The sequence below is a fragment of the Anomaloglossus baeobatrachus genome, chromosome 7, assembly GCF_048569485.1.
Source record: "Anomaloglossus baeobatrachus isolate aAnoBae1 chromosome 7, aAnoBae1.hap1, whole genome shotgun sequence".
NCBI classification, from domain to species: Eukaryota; Metazoa; Chordata; class Amphibia; order Anura; family Aromobatidae; genus Anomaloglossus; species Anomaloglossus baeobatrachus.
The window spans coordinates 242,288,945-242,306,826 of NC_134359.1; the positions used below are offsets into that span (position 1 = coordinate 242,288,945).

General features: G+C 47.8%; 1 protein-coding gene across 2 annotated transcripts in view; it reads left to right on the plus strand.

Moving 5' to 3' along the window:
* Positions 1 to 17,882, plus strand: part of TMC5 (transmembrane channel like 5) — a 203,667-nt gene that overhangs the window by 160,253 nt on the left and 25,532 nt on the right. For both annotated transcript variants that reach the window (XM_075319132.1, XM_075319133.1), the window contains exons 14-17: positions 11,043 to 11,140; positions 11,223 to 11,318; positions 16,305 to 16,380; positions 16,972 to 17,105. In XM_075319132.1, the coding sequence (XP_075175247.1) occupies positions 11,043 to 11,140; positions 11,223 to 11,318; positions 16,305 to 16,380; positions 16,972 to 17,105 (404 nt within the window). The remainder of the gene's footprint in view (positions 1 to 11,042; positions 11,141 to 11,222; positions 11,319 to 16,304; positions 16,381 to 16,971; positions 17,106 to 17,882) is intronic.

Below are 17,882 nucleotides of genomic sequence, written 5' to 3' on the forward strand. Positions count from 1 at the left end.
TATCTCTCTCCTTGTTTTTCTTGTTTATTGTTGTATGATGCAATCTGTTTGGAAAGTGTGGTGTGCCTCAGTCGTGTCGCTCAACCTAATGTTTTTGAGAATCGGTGGAGAACGCCTCTCTCCTCCAGGTATGAAGTATCCGTCCGGATCATATCTTAGTCTACGCTTATGGCGACATATTTAAATATTGTAGCGTGGAATGTTAGAGGGCTCGGAGATGCGAACAAAAGATGTGCTATATTTACTCACCTACAGAAACTTTTACCGGCTATTTTATGTCTCTCCGAGACCCACATGGTCAGGGATAATGTTCATTGGCTGAGGAAGGGATGGATCGCGCATGAATATCATTCCACATACTCGACCCATGCACGGGGTGAGAGTGTGTTGGTGCACAAATCCATCCCGTTCTCATGTACCAAATCAGTGATTGACCCGGGGGGCAGATTTGTATGTTTGCTTTGCACACTGTATGGTATACAATTTATTCTGGTTGCGATATATATCCCTCCACCATATTCAGTCGAACCGGTAAAAAGGATATTGTCTATTTTAGATTCCCTTCCATCTGTGCCGACGCTTTTGATAGGGGATTTTAATAATTACTTACATCCCTATCTAGATAAGTTACACTCGGGAAACATATCGGAGAACGCCGCCCCGACTTCATTTGCTAGAATGCTAACGGAGCTGGGTTTTGTAGATCTTTGGCGTGCCCAACACCCCACAACTAAACAATTCTCCTGTTACTCTAGCTCCCACCACACCATGTCACGGATAGACCTGGCTATTGGAAACGCACTTATGGCCTCATATACACAAAAGGTGGCCTACCTACCTAGAAGTGTATCTGATCACTCACCATTACATGTTACGCTTGCATGGGGAAACCCCCTCGCTCTGCCCAGGCCTATCTGGAAACTTAATCCCTTCTGGATCCAGCTTATTGGGGGATCTTTACATGATAACATTCTAGAATACTTCCATATTAATGAGTGCTCTGCACCGCCACACATAGTTTGGGACTCTATGAAAGCTGTGGTAAGGGGCATATATATTAGAGAAATATGCATACGCAAAAATCAAACCAAATGTTACACCCAGAGTCTGATTCAGGAGGTATCTGATGCGGAGGCTGCGGTGGTGCTCAACCCAACAGTAGAAACTAAAAACACTCTAGAGAAGGCACAGATGTCACTCAAAGAAAATCTCATGTCGGTGGCAGAAAATAAACGCTATTTCCTTAAACAAAATTATTTTATGGCGGGGGAGGGCGTGGGGCACCTACTGGCCACAGTCATTAGAGCACAGGAAGGATCTTCTTATATAAATAGGTTAAAGACGGAATCAGGTGACTTTGTAACAGAAAGCGAGGATATAATAAGAGAAATAAAGAGGTATTATATGCGGCTATACACATCAGACTGTGACCTCACGGAGACTGAGATTGAGCAGTATTTGGATGCTCTCTCTCTTCCTTCACTGAGTGATGTAAACAGGGAATTGCTGGACCGGGACATCTCATTGGAAGAACTGGAGGAAGCGCTTGGCCAGACACAAAATGAAAAATCTCCGGGAACGGATGGCCTGCCTGGAGAGTTTTATAAAGCGTATGCACCCTTACTGCTACCCAAACTACTTAAGGTATTTGAAGAGGCTGAAAGGCAGAGGGTCCTCCCGCCCTCTATGAGGGAAGCCTTAATAGTCTTAATATTAAAACCTGGAAAAGATCCAGAGATCCCGGATTCGTATCGCCCAATCTCTCTCCTACAAACAGACATTAAATTGCTGGCCAAGGTGCTCGCCAATAGGATGTCCCGAGTCATCTCATCTATAGTGCAGAGTGATCAGACGGGCTTCATTCCATGCAGAGCCACATCTATGAATCTCAGGAAATTATATTTGGGAATTCAACATAGTTCTGAGGTACCGGGGGAAAGGGCAATTTTGTCATTAGACGCCGCTAAGGCGTTCGATAGCCTTGAATGGGAATATATGTGGGCTGTACTTCGGAAAATGGGCTTTGGACATAGATTGGGTAAAACTGCTATATGACTCACCGGTGGCAAAGGTTAGGGTTAATGGCAGGGTCTCCGAGTCTTTTCCTCTTGGAAGAGGTACTAGACAGGGGTGCCCGCTTTCACCCTTGCTATTCGCGACTGCAGTGGAGCCGTTGGCAGTGGCAATACGGAAATCCGGGGAGGTAGAGGGATTTCGGTGTGGAGCCGTGGAACAAAAGATATCATTATACGCAGACGATCTACTCTTATATTTAGACAGGGTACGTTCCTCGATTTTGCCGGCAATGAATATCATTCGGGAATTTGGACAGAGGTCTGGTCTACTAATCAACTGGTCCAAGTCGGCTTTAATGCCGTTGGACCCCCTTCCGGGGGACTTTTCGGACTTACAGATTCCAGTTCCTGTGGTCCGGGAGTTTAAATATCTGGGAGTAATTGTCAGCCCAATCCCGAAGGATTTCCAGGCCCTAAATCTGGAACCCCTGTTACAGCGATTCAGAGCAAAAGTGCATACCTGGTGCCGTTTGCCGCTATCAAATGTCGGCAGATCCAATTTAATTAAAATGGAAATGATGCCACAATTACTATACCTTATACATAATTCTCCAGTGTGGATATGTAGGGAATTTTTTGTAAAAATTAATACAATATTCCGGGAACTTATTTGGAAGAAAAAGCAAGCTAGGATTCGACTGGAAGTGCTACAGCGGTGAAAGGAGGAGGGAGGACTGGCGGTACCAAACCCATATATATACTATATAGCCTCCCAGATGCAACATCTGAGGGGTTGGGGCAAAGAAGGAGGGTATGATACCAGTGGTGATATTGACTCGCCCACCCCAGGGCTATGGGACACCCGGTGCCGGGCCGGACTAGTCCGGTGGTAGTCAGTGGTGGCTGGGCCCGGCTCCGTGGCCCTGGTGGGTGTCAGTATAATATGTGGCTAGGTGTATAAAGTTGTGTTCGTGACGCCACCTGTGGTATGCGGCTATTAAGCCGCCGCTGCTGTGTGAGGCCTCCGGGATGGTGTTATGGCAGCAATGGTGGTACTGCTCCCCACAGGTGGAGCAATGCCCGGGGCACAGTTGGTGCTTGTGAGTGTCTATGCAGCTGAAATAACAGAGACCACTTCCAGGGTGCAGTTCAAGTTCTTTACTCACAGTTCTGCAGGGACCCTCGGGCTGCTGGGACCACTGTCAGGGACCTCCGCCGTTTCTGGGTGATTCTGAGAGTGAAAGCCGGTGCCCTTCTCTTAGTGTCTCTTTCTTCTGCTGTCTTCCTTAGCCTTGCCTTTGTTGGGGTGGACCTGGCTTGGCCTCCACTACAGCCTCCAGGCTGGGGGGGTCACCTGTCGGCTGATTACCCCTTTTCTGAAGGTCTGCTATGGGTTCTGGCCCTGGGAGTTTACAACGTTCCCTGGGCCTCGGTTTTTACTGTTTGGAGATTATCTTTGCACTCCTCCAGTCTCTAGGGACCGTCCCCTGTCGCAGCTTAATCACTCCACCGATGTTAATGTGGAACAGGCCACCGCAGCCTACAACTACCCGTGGCGCCTCTAGGCCCTCTCTTCGGTACCTATCAAGGACCTCGTGGTACCTCCAGGACTACCCGTGGCCCTGCGACTCCTTCTGTCTCCTACGTGGTGTCACCTGGACCTCTGGGTCCCAGGTTCTTCACCAGGAAGCGTCTCCTTCAGTTTCTCTGCTCCTGACTGACTTGGAGCCTTTCTTTCCTTCTTTCTTTCCTTCTTTCCTCCTCCTTGCCTGCCTCCAGCAGGCCTCCTCCTCCCTCCTTTCTCTCGTTCTTGCTCTCCAACTACATGCTCACTCTCTCACTCCCTGAGGTAAATTGAAACTAACTTAACTTCTTTTCTCTATCTGCTCTCTGGTGGCTCCTCCCACCTCCCCAGTTGCTAAGCTACCACCCTATGGGAGCAGGGATGGGTCTTACAGCCCCTCTCAGCATGCAGCATGGGAGGGTTGCCTGCCACTTTCCCTGGTCCCAGTATGTACCTAACAATGGGTTTAGTGTGGATTTACCAGGGGACCGGAGTTCACTCTCTTCCTCTCCCAGAATGGGGCATCACACCGCTGATGGGGTGCAATGACCTGTGGCGACGGAAGCCTCAGGGGCGCCACACTCCCCCACAGCAAATCCCAGCACGTCCTCGGGCTGAAAAACAACAAAAACATGTGAAGAAACTGCAAAACATTTTTGTATGCAAAACATGAAACAATAAAACATTTCTTCCCTTTATGGGAGGCACATATCGGTAAACGTTGCGAACTTCTTATAAAGAAACTATGTGTGCACTTTCAGTTCATTGCACAGTTTGGGCACTTCCCCCATAATTCTGGTAGGGGGCACAACGGGTGCAACTATATACATTTTCGGCTACAACAAGTCCAGTAGCCTGGCAGTTCGTTTCCTTTCAGACAACAAAACGACACAATCAACCAGCCATTAAGTCCAATGGCCTGGTTACATAAGACACATACACATTCACCGGGGCCCACATTCCAGTTCAGTGGCCCGGTACACATAAACATGCGGGTGACGTCTTCAAAAAGCATGAGGGGCAGTACAGTAGGAAAGGGTGTCATCTTCGAAAAGAATGAGGGGCAGAACACAAGGGACTTCTTCAAAAAGAATGAGGGGCAGACAGGGGTTATTTACAGTTCAGCATCTTCTTACTTCTTTACATGTAGGGATTCTTCTCCGGCTCCCCACCTGGCAGCAGGTAGACAGCGGTCAGCACAGTCTGCGTCTCCTGCGTGGCTGTAGCAGGCCTGCTGCAAGATGCTGCGGCCTGGGCCTGCTCTGAGGTAGTGCTGCTGGCTTGCATAGGGTTACTGGCTGGCGCGAGGCTGCTGGCTTGCAGGGGGTTACCAGCCATACGGCGCCACTCTGGCTCTTCTGGGGCTGCCTCCTTGTCTTGGCGGGCCGCGCCTGGCATGGCGGCGGCCTGGGTTGGAGTCGCTGCTGCGGTGTGGATGGGCGTCGCTCCGGCGGTGAGATCTTGGCGGGCCGCACCTGGCGTAGCTGCGGCCCGGATCGGCGTCGCCGTGCCGGGCGTCCCTCCAGGGACCGCGGGCATGGCAGCGGGGGTTGGGGCTCTCGCGCCAGCAGGGGCATTAAATGACTCACCCCTCAGTTGCATCTCCGGTGTTCTGGTGGTCGCTGTCTTGCTGCAGGGTGCTGGTATCGGAGCTGCGGTCGTGGCACGCGCGCCTGCAGGAGGACCGGGCAGGAACCCCACCTGGCAATCCGGGTTCCGCCGGCTGGGGGTGTCACTCTCTTTACCCGGCTCTGCAGCGGCTGCTGGATCTTCTCCGCTCTCCAGGACGCAGGACACAACCCGGTTCTGAGGTGCGTGTCCCGGCTCGGCCACTCCTCCTCTGGCCGCTCGTTGCTCGGCGTCCATCCTTTTAGCTTCTTCACGCGCCATCTTTTCTTCCTCCGCCTTCTATGACGGGCACTGCTTCGCACTCTTTTCTTGGACAAGGGGGCGGGGCTTCTCTTCGCGCCCTTTCTTCTTGCACGCCCCCCTTCTTCCCGCTCTCAGCAGCGCTAATGGCGGCGGTTTCTCAGTAAAGTACACAGTCTGTCACACGGTTCTCCAGGCGCACAGTACCCGGTCAGACCGGGCACGAAATCCTGTTCACAGCACCAAAAGTTGACTCGCCCACCCCAGGGCTGTGGGACACCTGGTGCCGGGCCGGACTAGTCCGGTGGTGGTCAGTGGTGGCTGGGCCCGGCTCCGTGGCCCTGGTGGGTGTCAGTAGTATATGTGGCTTGAATTAAAGTTTGTGTTCGTGACGCCACCTGTGGTATGCGGCTAGTAAGCCGCCGCTGCTGTATGAGGCCTCCGGGGGATGATATGGCAGCAATGATGGTACTGCTCCCCACAGGTGGAGCAATGCCCGGGGCACTGTTGGTGCTTGTGAGTGTCTATGCAGCTGAAATAACAGAGACCACTTCAAGGGTGCAGTTCAAGTTCTTTACTCACAGTTCTGCAGGGACCCTCGGGCTGCTGGGACCACTGTCAGGGACCTCCGCTGTTTCTGGGTGATTCAGAGAGTAAAAGCCGGTGCCCTTCTCTTAGTGTCTCTTTCTTCTGCTGTCTCCCTTAGCCTTGCCTTTGTTGGGGTGGACCTGGCTTGGCCTCCACTACAGCCTCCAGGCTGGGGGGTCACCTGTCGGCTGATTACCCCTTTTCTGAAGGTCTGCTATGGGTTCTGGCCCTGGGAGTTTACAACGTTCCCTGGGCCTCGGTTTTTACTGTTTGGAGATTGTCTTTGCACTCCTCCAGTCTCTAGGGACCGTCCCCTGTCGCAGCTTAATCACTCCACCGATGTTAATGTGGAACAGGCCACCGCAGCCTACAACTACCCGTGGCGCCTCTAGGCCCTCTCTTCGGTACCTATCAAGGACTGCTCGTGGTACCTCTAGGACTACCCGTGGCCCTGCGACTCCTTCTGTCTCCTACGTGGTGTCACCTGGACCTCTGGGTCTCAGGTTCTTCACCAGGAAGCGTCTCCTTCAGTTTCTCTGCTCCTGACTGACTTGGAGCCTTTCTTTCCTTCTTTCTTGTCTTTCTTTCTTTCTCCTCCTTGCCTGCCTCCAGCAGGCCTCCTCCTCCCTCCTTGCTCTCGTTCTTCTTCTCCAACTACATGCTCACTCCTCACTCTCTCACTCCCTGAGGTAAACTGAAACTAACTTAACTTCCTTTCTCTATCTGCTCTCTGGTGGCTCCTCCCACCTCCCCAGTTGCTAAGTTACCACCCTATGGGAGCAGGGATGGGTCTTACAGCCCCTCTCAGCATGCAGCATGGGAGGGTTGCCTGCCACTTTCCCTGGTCACAGTATGTACCTAACAATGGGTGTAGTGTGGATTTACCAGGGGACCGGAGTTCACTCTCTTCCTCTCCCAGAATGGGGCATCACACCGCTGATGGGGTGCAATGACCTGTGGCGACGGAAGCCTCAGGGGCGCCACAATATAGTGAGAGAGGGATCAGTATGGAAGTACCCAGGTTGCCGGTTGGATGTGGGACAAAGACAGATAAATGGGGCACGATATCTTACACTGGCTATGATATTCCGGGTGTGGGACAGGGGTAAGTCTCTTTTGGGGATAAGCGGACCTACCGAGCTCTGGCCACTGTGGCAGAACCCCGACTTGCCAGAAATTAAAAAATTAGTAGGGTTCAGAGGATGGGAGGATAAAGGGATCCATTTAGTGTCACAAGTACTACAAAATAATACTCTTAAAAGCTTTGAACAACTGAGAGCGGAGTTTCACCTTCCGCATGTCTTCTTTTATCAGTATTTGCAGCTGAGACACGCACTGGAAAGACAGGGGAGGACAAACCCGGTCACAGTGACACATAATCAAACATTACATAGGCTGCTTACATCTGAGTCCTCTAAGGGTCTTATTTCGGAACTATATAAAAAATTACTACCTGCCCATCTGGAAACACATCCATTGCTTGTTAAAAGCAAATGGGAACGAGACGTCGGTCCCCTGACGGAAGGCCAGTGGTCTGATATATTGGAACAAGTTCCTAAACTGGCGGTATCGGAGTGCCAAAAGCTGTCTCAAATATATCTCATCCACAGGGTATATAAAACTCCCAGTCTACTATTTAAGATGGGACTCAGACCAAACACACAGTGTGTTAGGTGTGGACAGGATGATGCCCATTTGATGCATGTTATGTGGGAGTGTGGACACATTGGTGATTTCTGGAACCAAACCCTGGGACTTATAGATCAAATATATCATATCACAATACAACCGTCACCCCGCCTGTGCCTGTTGAGTCTGTGGGAAGGAGAAGTGGATCCGGATTCTCCAACAGCCCTGGGAATAGCCCGTATCTTGTACCAAGCAAGAAAGCTACTTGCATATCACTGGTTAGACCCTCTACCACCAACATTACCAGAGCTCAAAAACAAATTAAATAACGTCATAAGATTGGAAAGGGGAGTTTATTTAAAAAGAAAAACATTGAAAAAGTTTTACAACATTTGGCGGCCATGGATGGAGTTGCCGGGCCTACCCTCTAGTGCACTGGTTCGGGATGCAATGCTGGACCGGTTACTGTTGTGCCTGCAGTGATGGCATGTGTGAGGAAGGGAATTAAAACTAGTTTTTTCTGTGGCGAAATGGACTTTGAATGAAGAGGTGAGAGAGGACTGGAATGGTTTCATGGATGACTGCACGGAGAGGGAGGGGCGGGAGAGTATAGCAATATGATGTGGAGCGACACGGCTGATGGAGGAGGTGTTCCTGTTAGTCTGAGGCATTATTGCATAATTTAAGTTTTGTTTATTTGTAGAGCCACGAGGTTTGTAGGCTCAAGTTATATAATAGAATTATGATTTGAGAACTCTATTATTATATTTACATATATGCAGAGAAAGAACCTGATTTATAAATCATATGTGTTTATCTGTTTATTGTTATCAGTTATATGAAAAGTGAAATACTCTCTGTATTGATCCCTAATGATTTAATAAAAAAAGATCTGATTTAAAAAAAAGTATATTTTATTGCACCACAATACACAGTGAAGTATGTTAACATGTTATGAATCAGTTAGAGTGTTGCAAAGTTTTTACTGCCTCATCTAAGAGCAGTGTATTGTAGAAACATCACTGTGCTATTTGTTTGTCCGTTTGTACCATCAGTATATCATCCGTGTGTCCGATTTTACCATCAGTGTGTCATCCATGTGTCCGTTTTTACCATCAGTGTGTCATCCATGTGTCCGTTTTTACCATCAGTGTGTCATCCATGTGTCCGTTTTTACCATCAGTGTGTCATCCATGTGTCCGTTTTTACCATCAGTGTGTCATCCATGTGTCCGTTTTTACCATCAGTGTGTCATCCATGAGTATGTTTTTTACCATCAGTGTGTCATCCATGAGTATGTTTTTTACTATCAGTGTGTCATCCATGTGTCCATGTTTACCATCAGTGTGTCATCCGTGTGTCCGTTTTTACCATCAGTGTGTCATCCATGTGTCCATTTTTGCCATCAGTGTGTCATCCGTGTGTCCATTTTTACCATCAGTGTGTCATCCATGTGTCCATTTTTGCCATCAGTGTATCATCCGTGTGTCCGTTTTTACCATCAGTGTGTCATCCATGTGTCCGTTTTTACCATCAGTGTGTCATCCATGTGTCCATTTTTGCCATCAGTGTGTCATCCGTGTGTCCATTTTTACCATCAGTGTGTCATCCATGTGTCCATTTTTGCCATCAGTGTATCATCCGTGTGTCCGTTTTTACCATCAGTGTGTCATCCATGTGTCCATTTTTACCATCAGTGTGTCATCCATGTGTCCATTTTTACCATCAGTGTGTCATCCATGTGTCCATGTTTACCATCAGTGTGTCATCCATGTGTCCGTTTTTACCATCAGTGTGTCATCCATGTGTCCGTTTTTACCATCAGTGTGTCATCCACGAGTATGTTTTTTACCATCAGTGTGTCATCCATGAGTATGTTTTTTACTATCAGTGTGTCATCCATGAGTTTTTTACCATCAGTGTGACATCCATGTGTCCATTTTTACCATCAGTGTGTCATCTGTGTTTGTTTGTACCATCAGTGTGTCATCCATGAGTATTTTTTTTTTTACCATCGGTGTACCATCCATGAGTATGTTTTTTACCATCAGTGTGTCATCCATGTGTCCATTTTTACCATCAGTGTGTCATCCATGTGTCCATTTTTGCCATCAGTGTGTCATCCGTGTGTCCGTTTTTACCATCAGTGTGTCATCCATGTGTCCATTTTTGCCATCAGTGTGTCATCCGTGTGTCCATTTTTACCATCAGTGTGTCATCCATGTGTCCATTTTTGCCATCAGTGTATCATCCGTGTGTCCGTTTTTACCATCAGTGTGTCATCCATGTGTCCATTTTTACCATCAGTGTGTCATCCATGTGTCCATTTTTTCCATCAGTATATCGTCCGTGTGTCCGTTTTGACCATCAGTGTGTCATCCGTATGTCAATTTTTACTATCAGTTTGTCATCAATACATCTGTTTTTACCATCAGTGTGTCATCCGTGTGTCCGTTTTTAGCATCAATTTATCAAATGTTTTTCACAGATGGATAAAGAAATGGATATGTTACAAAGTTTCTCATATACTTTGTAATGTTAAAGCACACTAATCACCATGATTTTTCTATATTTTTCTATATAGTCTATAGCCAGTGCTATACTGGCACCATCAGGCTGATTCTCTACATACCTTTAGTTGTCAGCTCAGATATATAGGTTTTGAAACACAAGCAAGTAAAGTTTGTAAACTCAGCAGCTTTTAGAGTGACAGCAGCTGTAGCAGAAAAATGTTGCTTCCTGGTATCAGCTATGTTGGCTGAGGCCCCACCCTTCTGGTCACATGGATATGACATCGGCACAGGTCCTTTTAGTCACAAAGTAAATCGATTCTATAATAGAATTAGCATAAATAAAAGGGGAGGGGATAATTATGAGTACCCCCCAGCTATTTTCTTCTCCTCAGCTGCTGTCACTCAACAACCTGCTGATTTTACAAACTTTACTTGCTTATGTTTCAAAACCTAAACATCCAAGCTGACACCTAAAGGTGTGTATAGAATCAGCATGATAGTGCCAGTATTGCACTGGCTTTAGGTTATATAGTAAAATCCTTGTGATTGGTGTGCTCTAAACACATACAGCACATGGATTGTACTCAGATGTCATCCGGCAGCTGTATGTGTTTTTCACGGACCAATAGACTTCTATTTACTCTTTTCATATGTGTTAACGGAAAAAAGGCAAACATGTCTCAGTAGACACATGGTCTGTGAAAAACTCAACATGGGAACAGCAGCATAGATAATACTGGGTACATCATGTATCCATGAAGAGAATTGATACAATACGCACGTGAAACACTGACATCTGATTGAGGCCTTACAATTACAATGAGATGTGACCATTCTTGCACATTTGTGACTTTCTTTCTATAGTGCTGGGAATCTTACGTTGGACAAGACATCTATCGTCTGGTTGTGATTGATTTTCTCTTTGTGCTGTTTGGTTCCTTCTTTGGAGAGTTTCTGAGAAAGTAAGTTATGTGTCATTGTATATGTAAGTCTGGGATCGTCGTTGGAATTGTCAGTTTACGTATAAAATATATTCTTTTGTAGGATAATTGGAACGTACTGCTGTAAAACACTAGGAACTCCTGAATTTGATATTGCGAGGAACGTTTTGGATCTGATTTATGCACAGACATTGGCCTGGTATGCAAACATCTTCTAAATACTTCAGTATTGTCCACCCTATTCTAGTTACTACCTGTATGTCATAAATGTTATGCCGGCGTCACACGGTACGATATATCGGGCGATATGACGTTTGGGTCACGTCGGTAGTGACGCACATCCAGCATCGTTTGACATATCGTACCGCGTGACACCTCCGAACGACTGTGAACGAGCAAAAATACTCACCTTATCGTTGCTCGTTGACACGTCGTTCATTTTCAAAATGTCGGTCCTCCTTCTGTGCGCCGGTTGTTCGTCGCTCCCGTGGCAGCACACATCGCTTCGTGTGACACTCCGGGAACGACGAACACAGCTTACCTGCATCCCGCCGGCAATGCGGAAGGAAGGAGGTGGGCGGGATGTTATGTCCCGCTCATCTCCGCCCCTCCGCTACTATTGGGCGGCCGCTGTGTGACGTCGATGTGACGCTGAACGTCCCTCCCCCTTCAGGAAGAGGATGTTCGCCGCCCACAGCGACGTCGTTAGGGAGGTAAGTCCGTGTGACGGAGGTTAACGACTTTGTGCGCCACGGGCAAAAAAATTGCCCGTGACGTACAAACGATGGGGGCGGGTACGATCGATCGTGCGATCACACGATATATTGTACCGTGTGACGCCGGCCTTAGAATCAATTCTAACAACAGAAAGAATGTAAGCATGGAGATATGATCTTATCAAAGAACATAATGGCTTCAGTTTTCTATTCTATACTTATCATGTTTTGGACATTCGTCAAATACTTTTTAAAAAATCCTAAAAAAAAAAAAATGCTTCTCTCTACAAATAATTGCTACACATATTATTTAATAATGATGTTGCTATTAAGTTATACAAAGTTTGTTGAACTTTTAAGTTGTTGTCTATAATTAAAGGGAATCTCTCAGGAGGATTTTGCTATATAATCTAACAGCAGGATGATGTAGGAGCTGACACCTTGATCCAGGGATGTGTCACTTACTGGGCTGTGTTTTGCTGTTTCAACAAAATCAGTGTTTTATCAGAGGACATTATCATTACAGAACAACTAGACTCTTGTCGTGTTATAGTGTTATAGTCCAACCACACCCCCAGCACTGATTAGCAGCTCTCTGTCACTATGCAACAAAGCAGAAAGTGGTTCCCCTGTGCTGCCCGTGTAACCAAACAATGAACCAAATAAAATTTAACAGGTTTATTTATCTACACATTTTGAGCTGATCTGGTCTCTTCTTCAGGATAAAACCATTTGATCATGGTTATATTCTGAAGAGGCCTGATTGCCTCGAAACGTGTAGATAAATAAACCTGTTAAATTTTATCCGACTCTTCATTTGGTTACATGAGCAGCACAGGGGAACCACTTTCTATTTTGTTGTATTCCGGCTTGGTGTCTCTTCATCCGTGGATTTGCAGCAGCCTTTATGCCTACATAGTGGTTGTATCTCACACAACCACCTCAGGTGAGGATTCAATTCATCCCCCTTCACCCCTGTTTCATCAGGTATCACCCTAGTACGCTTTTATGTTTTCACCTTTAGCTCACTTCTACTATACCCTATACACAGAAAGCTGCTAATCAGTGGTGTGAGGTGGGTTTTAAAGGGCTCAGCATTCTGAGCTCTGCTGTCATGCAGGCGAGCACCACAACACACATGGTACACAATACAATGGTGGGCCCTGGTGCTAGGTAAAGGGGAGCATGGTCAGCTGCTAAACTAACCTGAGGCTGATCCCTGCACTCCCTAATGTACCTATATGGGTTTTTTCACCCCGTCTCCGATCACATCCTTACCTCTTCTTTTCCTGGACTCAGCCCTTTATAGTGCGCAGGGCAGCGGGAACGCTAGTCTCACCCTAGATTAAAGACATAGAGAGGATAAGACAGAGAAGGGTAAAATAAACAGCAATAATACAAAGCACTCCAAACAACAAGAGGTAAAAATGAGGAACAGACCAAAAAAAGACTTACCAGCAATCCCGAAAATGACGCGGCCTGATAAGGATCGCTGGTAAGTCGCTGCGAGGTCGCTGGTGAGATGTCACACAGTCAGAACTTACCAACGACGCAGTAACGATACAGGTCGCAGTAGCGACCTGTATAACGATCTCTGTTGCAATTGGGACCCTGTCACACAGTGTCAAACATAGCGATGCGTCCTGCCCAGCAGGACATCGCCTTTGAAGAAAATGGTCCAGCACATTCAGCAATGACCGGCGACCTCACAGCAGGGGCCAGGTCGTTGATGGATGTCACACAAAACGACATTGCTAGCAAGATTGCTGTTGCGTCACAAAAACCGTGACTCAGCAGCGATGTCGCTAGCGATGTCGCTTAGTGAGATGTGGCCTTAAGGAAGGGAAAAATAACACAATTTTAACACAGGACATGTTCTCTGAATGGCTTCCTGGTCCTCAGCTCACAGGTTCCCTTTAGAGGAAAGTAAACCAGAAATTATCACCAGCGATTACCTGGACTAGGAGGGAGATCTTTATAGTGTGATGTGTGTCGCCCGTGGATTAGGGGTACTCAGATCCGGGCCACGGGGTCACTTCTGCGGGTATCACGGTGGCGTGACCCGGTCTGTAATCCCAGGCTCCACAGTAAAAGGGGATTTGGTAAGGGAGATTGTCCGTGACACCACCCACAGTTGTGGTGAGGTTGTGACACCACCGCTGCTCTGGACGGGGATCCCGGGAGTGATGGTATGGAGCAGCTAGATGTTAGTTCTCCCCTCCGTGGGCCCGGTGAGGTAGGTGGATGGGTAACAGGTGGGTTATGGGGCCTGGCGAGGTGCAGGGTCGCAGGGGCAGTGCTGTGCCGCACGGCACGGGGTACTCACTCAGACAGTAATCACGACACAGTCCTTGGTAAAACACTCGGCTGGATGGACGGGTGCCCACAGACGGCTGAGGTTGTTGTTTCTCCCCTGACCCAGTTTGGTGGTGTAAGTCCTTTCTTCCACCTCAGTGCACGCTCCTCCTGCGCTCCGGCTTCCAGCTGGCTCCCCGGTTCGGTACCGGTGTGCCACCGCCCAGCCTCGGCTACCTACGGTTCCACCAACTGTCTCCCCGGCTCCCTGCAGACGGCCACTACCGTCTGCCTGACTCTCTGCTGCACGAGGGCCCTAGGCTCCAATCCTAGGCCCCAGTCTGCGTCTGCCTCTCTGCAGACCTCCTCTCTCTTCCTCTCCTAGACTTGTCTGGGCTTGTTTCCTGCCTCAGGCCAGCTAACTCCTGGGTGGGCGTCCCCATCTCCTGACTCCGCCCACCTGGTGTGTCAGTCTGAGCCCGAGGAAAGGAATCAAGTTTTACTGGGGATGTCTGCTGTGAAACTCCTGGGGGTGGGGGTGTGTGTGTGTTGTTACCTGTGGCCCCTGGCTTGTCCAGGGCGCCACAGATGCCCTGGACTAGCCAGGTAGTCACAGTTAGGCCCTTACACAAACACCTCCCCCCCTTAATAAGGTGACAGTAGCCAACCTACAAACCTTGTCACCTCCCTCAGGGTTTGATGTTCACACTAGGGGGTGGAGCCAGGTGGTTGGCCACGCCCACTGAGGAGTCCACAGGCCCTGAGGCAGGAAAACAGTTTAGATTAGTTTTGACAGTGAAGTGAAGTGGAGTTCAAGGGCAGACCTGTGTCCAGGTCTGCCACAGTTTAACACCAGGTGTCTGGGTTGGAGCCCAGTCACCTCTGGCAAGGAGGCAGACGGTGGTGGCCACCTGCAGGAGCTGGGATTACAGCCGGTGGAACCGTAAGGACCGGGGACGGATGGTGGCCCGCCGGTACTGAACCGGGGAACCGATTGGAAACCGGAGCACCAGGAGTGGTACTCAGACCCAGTACATGGCCCAGAAACAACAGGACCGAGTCGAATCAACTGATTAAGGACTGGACTTCAGGTCCTTTCCCACCTAAGACCCGACTGAAGACTACAACCCAATGATAGGGGTAGAAAGCCACCACCCAGGCATCGAGACCCCACGGGCCAGCGTCTGCTGGCATACATCAGGCTGTGGAGTGGACTACCGTTGCTCTAGCATAGGAGTCATCATTCTCTACAAAAGTGAGTGTCAGGAGAAAGGCTGAAACCACCAACCTGAAAAGGGGAAAAGCGCAGCCGGCTGCGGGCACCGTCCACCATCTTGTATGGTTTACCAGAGACTCCAGCGTGTTTGTAATAGTGAGTACAACAGTGCCTTCGGGCCGCGCACCGCACTGCACCGACACACCAGTACGCATCCATTCCCTCGCCTCAGCACCTCACTCGGGTCCCCGGGACCATCATCCCCCTACCCACCAAGCTGTGCAACACCGTCTCCGGGAACCTAGTCAACGGCAGCGGTGGTGTCCATCCATTCACCACAACCCGAGGGTGGCGTCACGAACTTAATCCCCAAACAACCGCGGCCCCGGCCGTGGACCTCTCCACCGAACACCACTCCTCACATAGCGCCAGCAACTCCCTTTCAGAAGCGACGTGACCCCCAGGTCCATGAGGAGCTCGAGACACCCACCGACGAGCACGGATCAGAGAGGCTCGACAGCCAGCCGAGCCCCATGCGGTACAATGGTAGAGCTAATTAGCAAGAAAGAACAGTAGCCCATGCCTTTCATTCAGAGTTTCAGGAACCAGAGGATCTACTTAGCCCTAGCAGTGCTGGATAAAGGAGAATATGTACAGCCAGCAGTAGTAACTTGAGCAAATGTGTATGAAGCCCTGCGCTGTGATCTCCTGACACTAGAAATTGGAGGGACCACTCTCCTTTGTAGTCCCCTTGTGAAATCTGCTTGATCCGTTTATATCACAATTGCTGCTGTCTTTGTTCCTACATCATGCAGCAGTCAGATTACATACCAAAATCCTTCTGACAGATTCCTTTAAACTCATACATCTCCAGCACTGTTTATCAAAACCATAAAGAATGATATGCCTACTCATACAACCTTACAGCATTATCTTTTTTTATTTTTCTCTTTTATAGGATTGGAATCTTCTTCTCCCCTTTACTACCAATATTACAGATGATCAAACTGTTCATAATATTTTATGTTAAAAAGGTAAAAAATTAAAATACAAAGTATAAGAAGAAAGTTTTCCTAAATAAAACACAGCTAATAAATCTCACAATTAAATACAGCTTAAGAATAGTGACAGTAGAACACTACCTGTAAATAAAAAAAGACAATTCTTACAGCTTAACAAAGGAACATGGGCACAGAACAAAAGCAAAAAATTGTACAGCTTCCGTCCCTCCTGCCTGACCTGACCTGACCTCCGTATCTCTGGCCTATCCTGAACTCTGTCCCTCCTTCCCGACTTTATCTCCGTGCCTTCCTGTCCTCCGGACTTTGGTCCTGTTCCGTGTCCTCTACTCCCTCCCCTCTGCTTACTTGCTCTCCCGGTATCTGACCTCGGCTCTATTCTTTGACTTTGGCTTGTTTTCTCCTCGGTACAGACGTGACATCCCGGCATAGATCCTGACTGATCGACTATCCCTGCTCTTGTGTTAGCAACCTCTAGAAGGCTTCTGTCTAACTGCACTCAGGAGTTTTCTTTCTATCTGAGTCCCAGCACCCCCTAGCGGTAGCTTGACATAGAGGTCACTGTGTAGATGAGAATACAAACATTATAATTGTATCCCTATCTAGGTGAGCCTAATGATGAACTGTATTCCTCCTCGGAGAGCCTGGAGGGCGTCACAGATGACCACAATCTTTATTTTTCTACTTTTTTTCCCATCATTTGTTGGAGTTCTCTCTGTTATTGGAGTAACTTTGTGGAGGTAAATAAATAACTATAATCTTGTCTTATCAAACTACGGTAGTAATTTCTTTTCATATTGTTGAAAGAAAAAAGTGAGGATGGCCATATCTTCTAAAGTTTAGAGGACTATTCACTTTGACTGGAAAACACCAGTTGGAAGGAGCAGTATGGGGAGAGTCTTGAAGGCATTTACTCTTGGCCAATTGGTATTGTTAAGAACACCCCCATGTTTGATTCACGACAGATCCCAAATATTTTTTTCAGTTGCAATTTAGGCAAAGTATTTAGGCCACAAAACTTTTTTGAGAGCTGAACAGGAGATCTTATCACTTTAATATATGTGCCCTCCTTTGTAGTGCTCATGTCTCTCATGCTATATTCATCATAAAAAAAATTTGTGAAGCAGAGATGGATACAATGAGGTCGGGTTGTGTATAGGCCATGAACAATCATTATGTGATATGGGCGTCTTGACAAGATAAGTTCTCACTGTACTCTTAAAACTAGGACTGTTATGAGTAAAGCTTGTGGTCCTGGCAGTCAGTTCCACAAAATAGTCTTATCATAGAAGAAGATCTGCGAAGTGGAATGAGAGGCTTTGATATGAAGGATTAGAGTGGATGATAGTTGTAGGTCATCAACTGAGCCTCAGTGGGTTGGTAGATAGAAATGTGAGAAGAGATCTATGATAATGAAGCACTGTGCAAACTTTTGAGCAGATGGGGATGGAGTTATAAACAAGATTTACAATTTATTTACTTTGCGTCTTTATTTTGTTTGGCCTTATTTTGGTTCT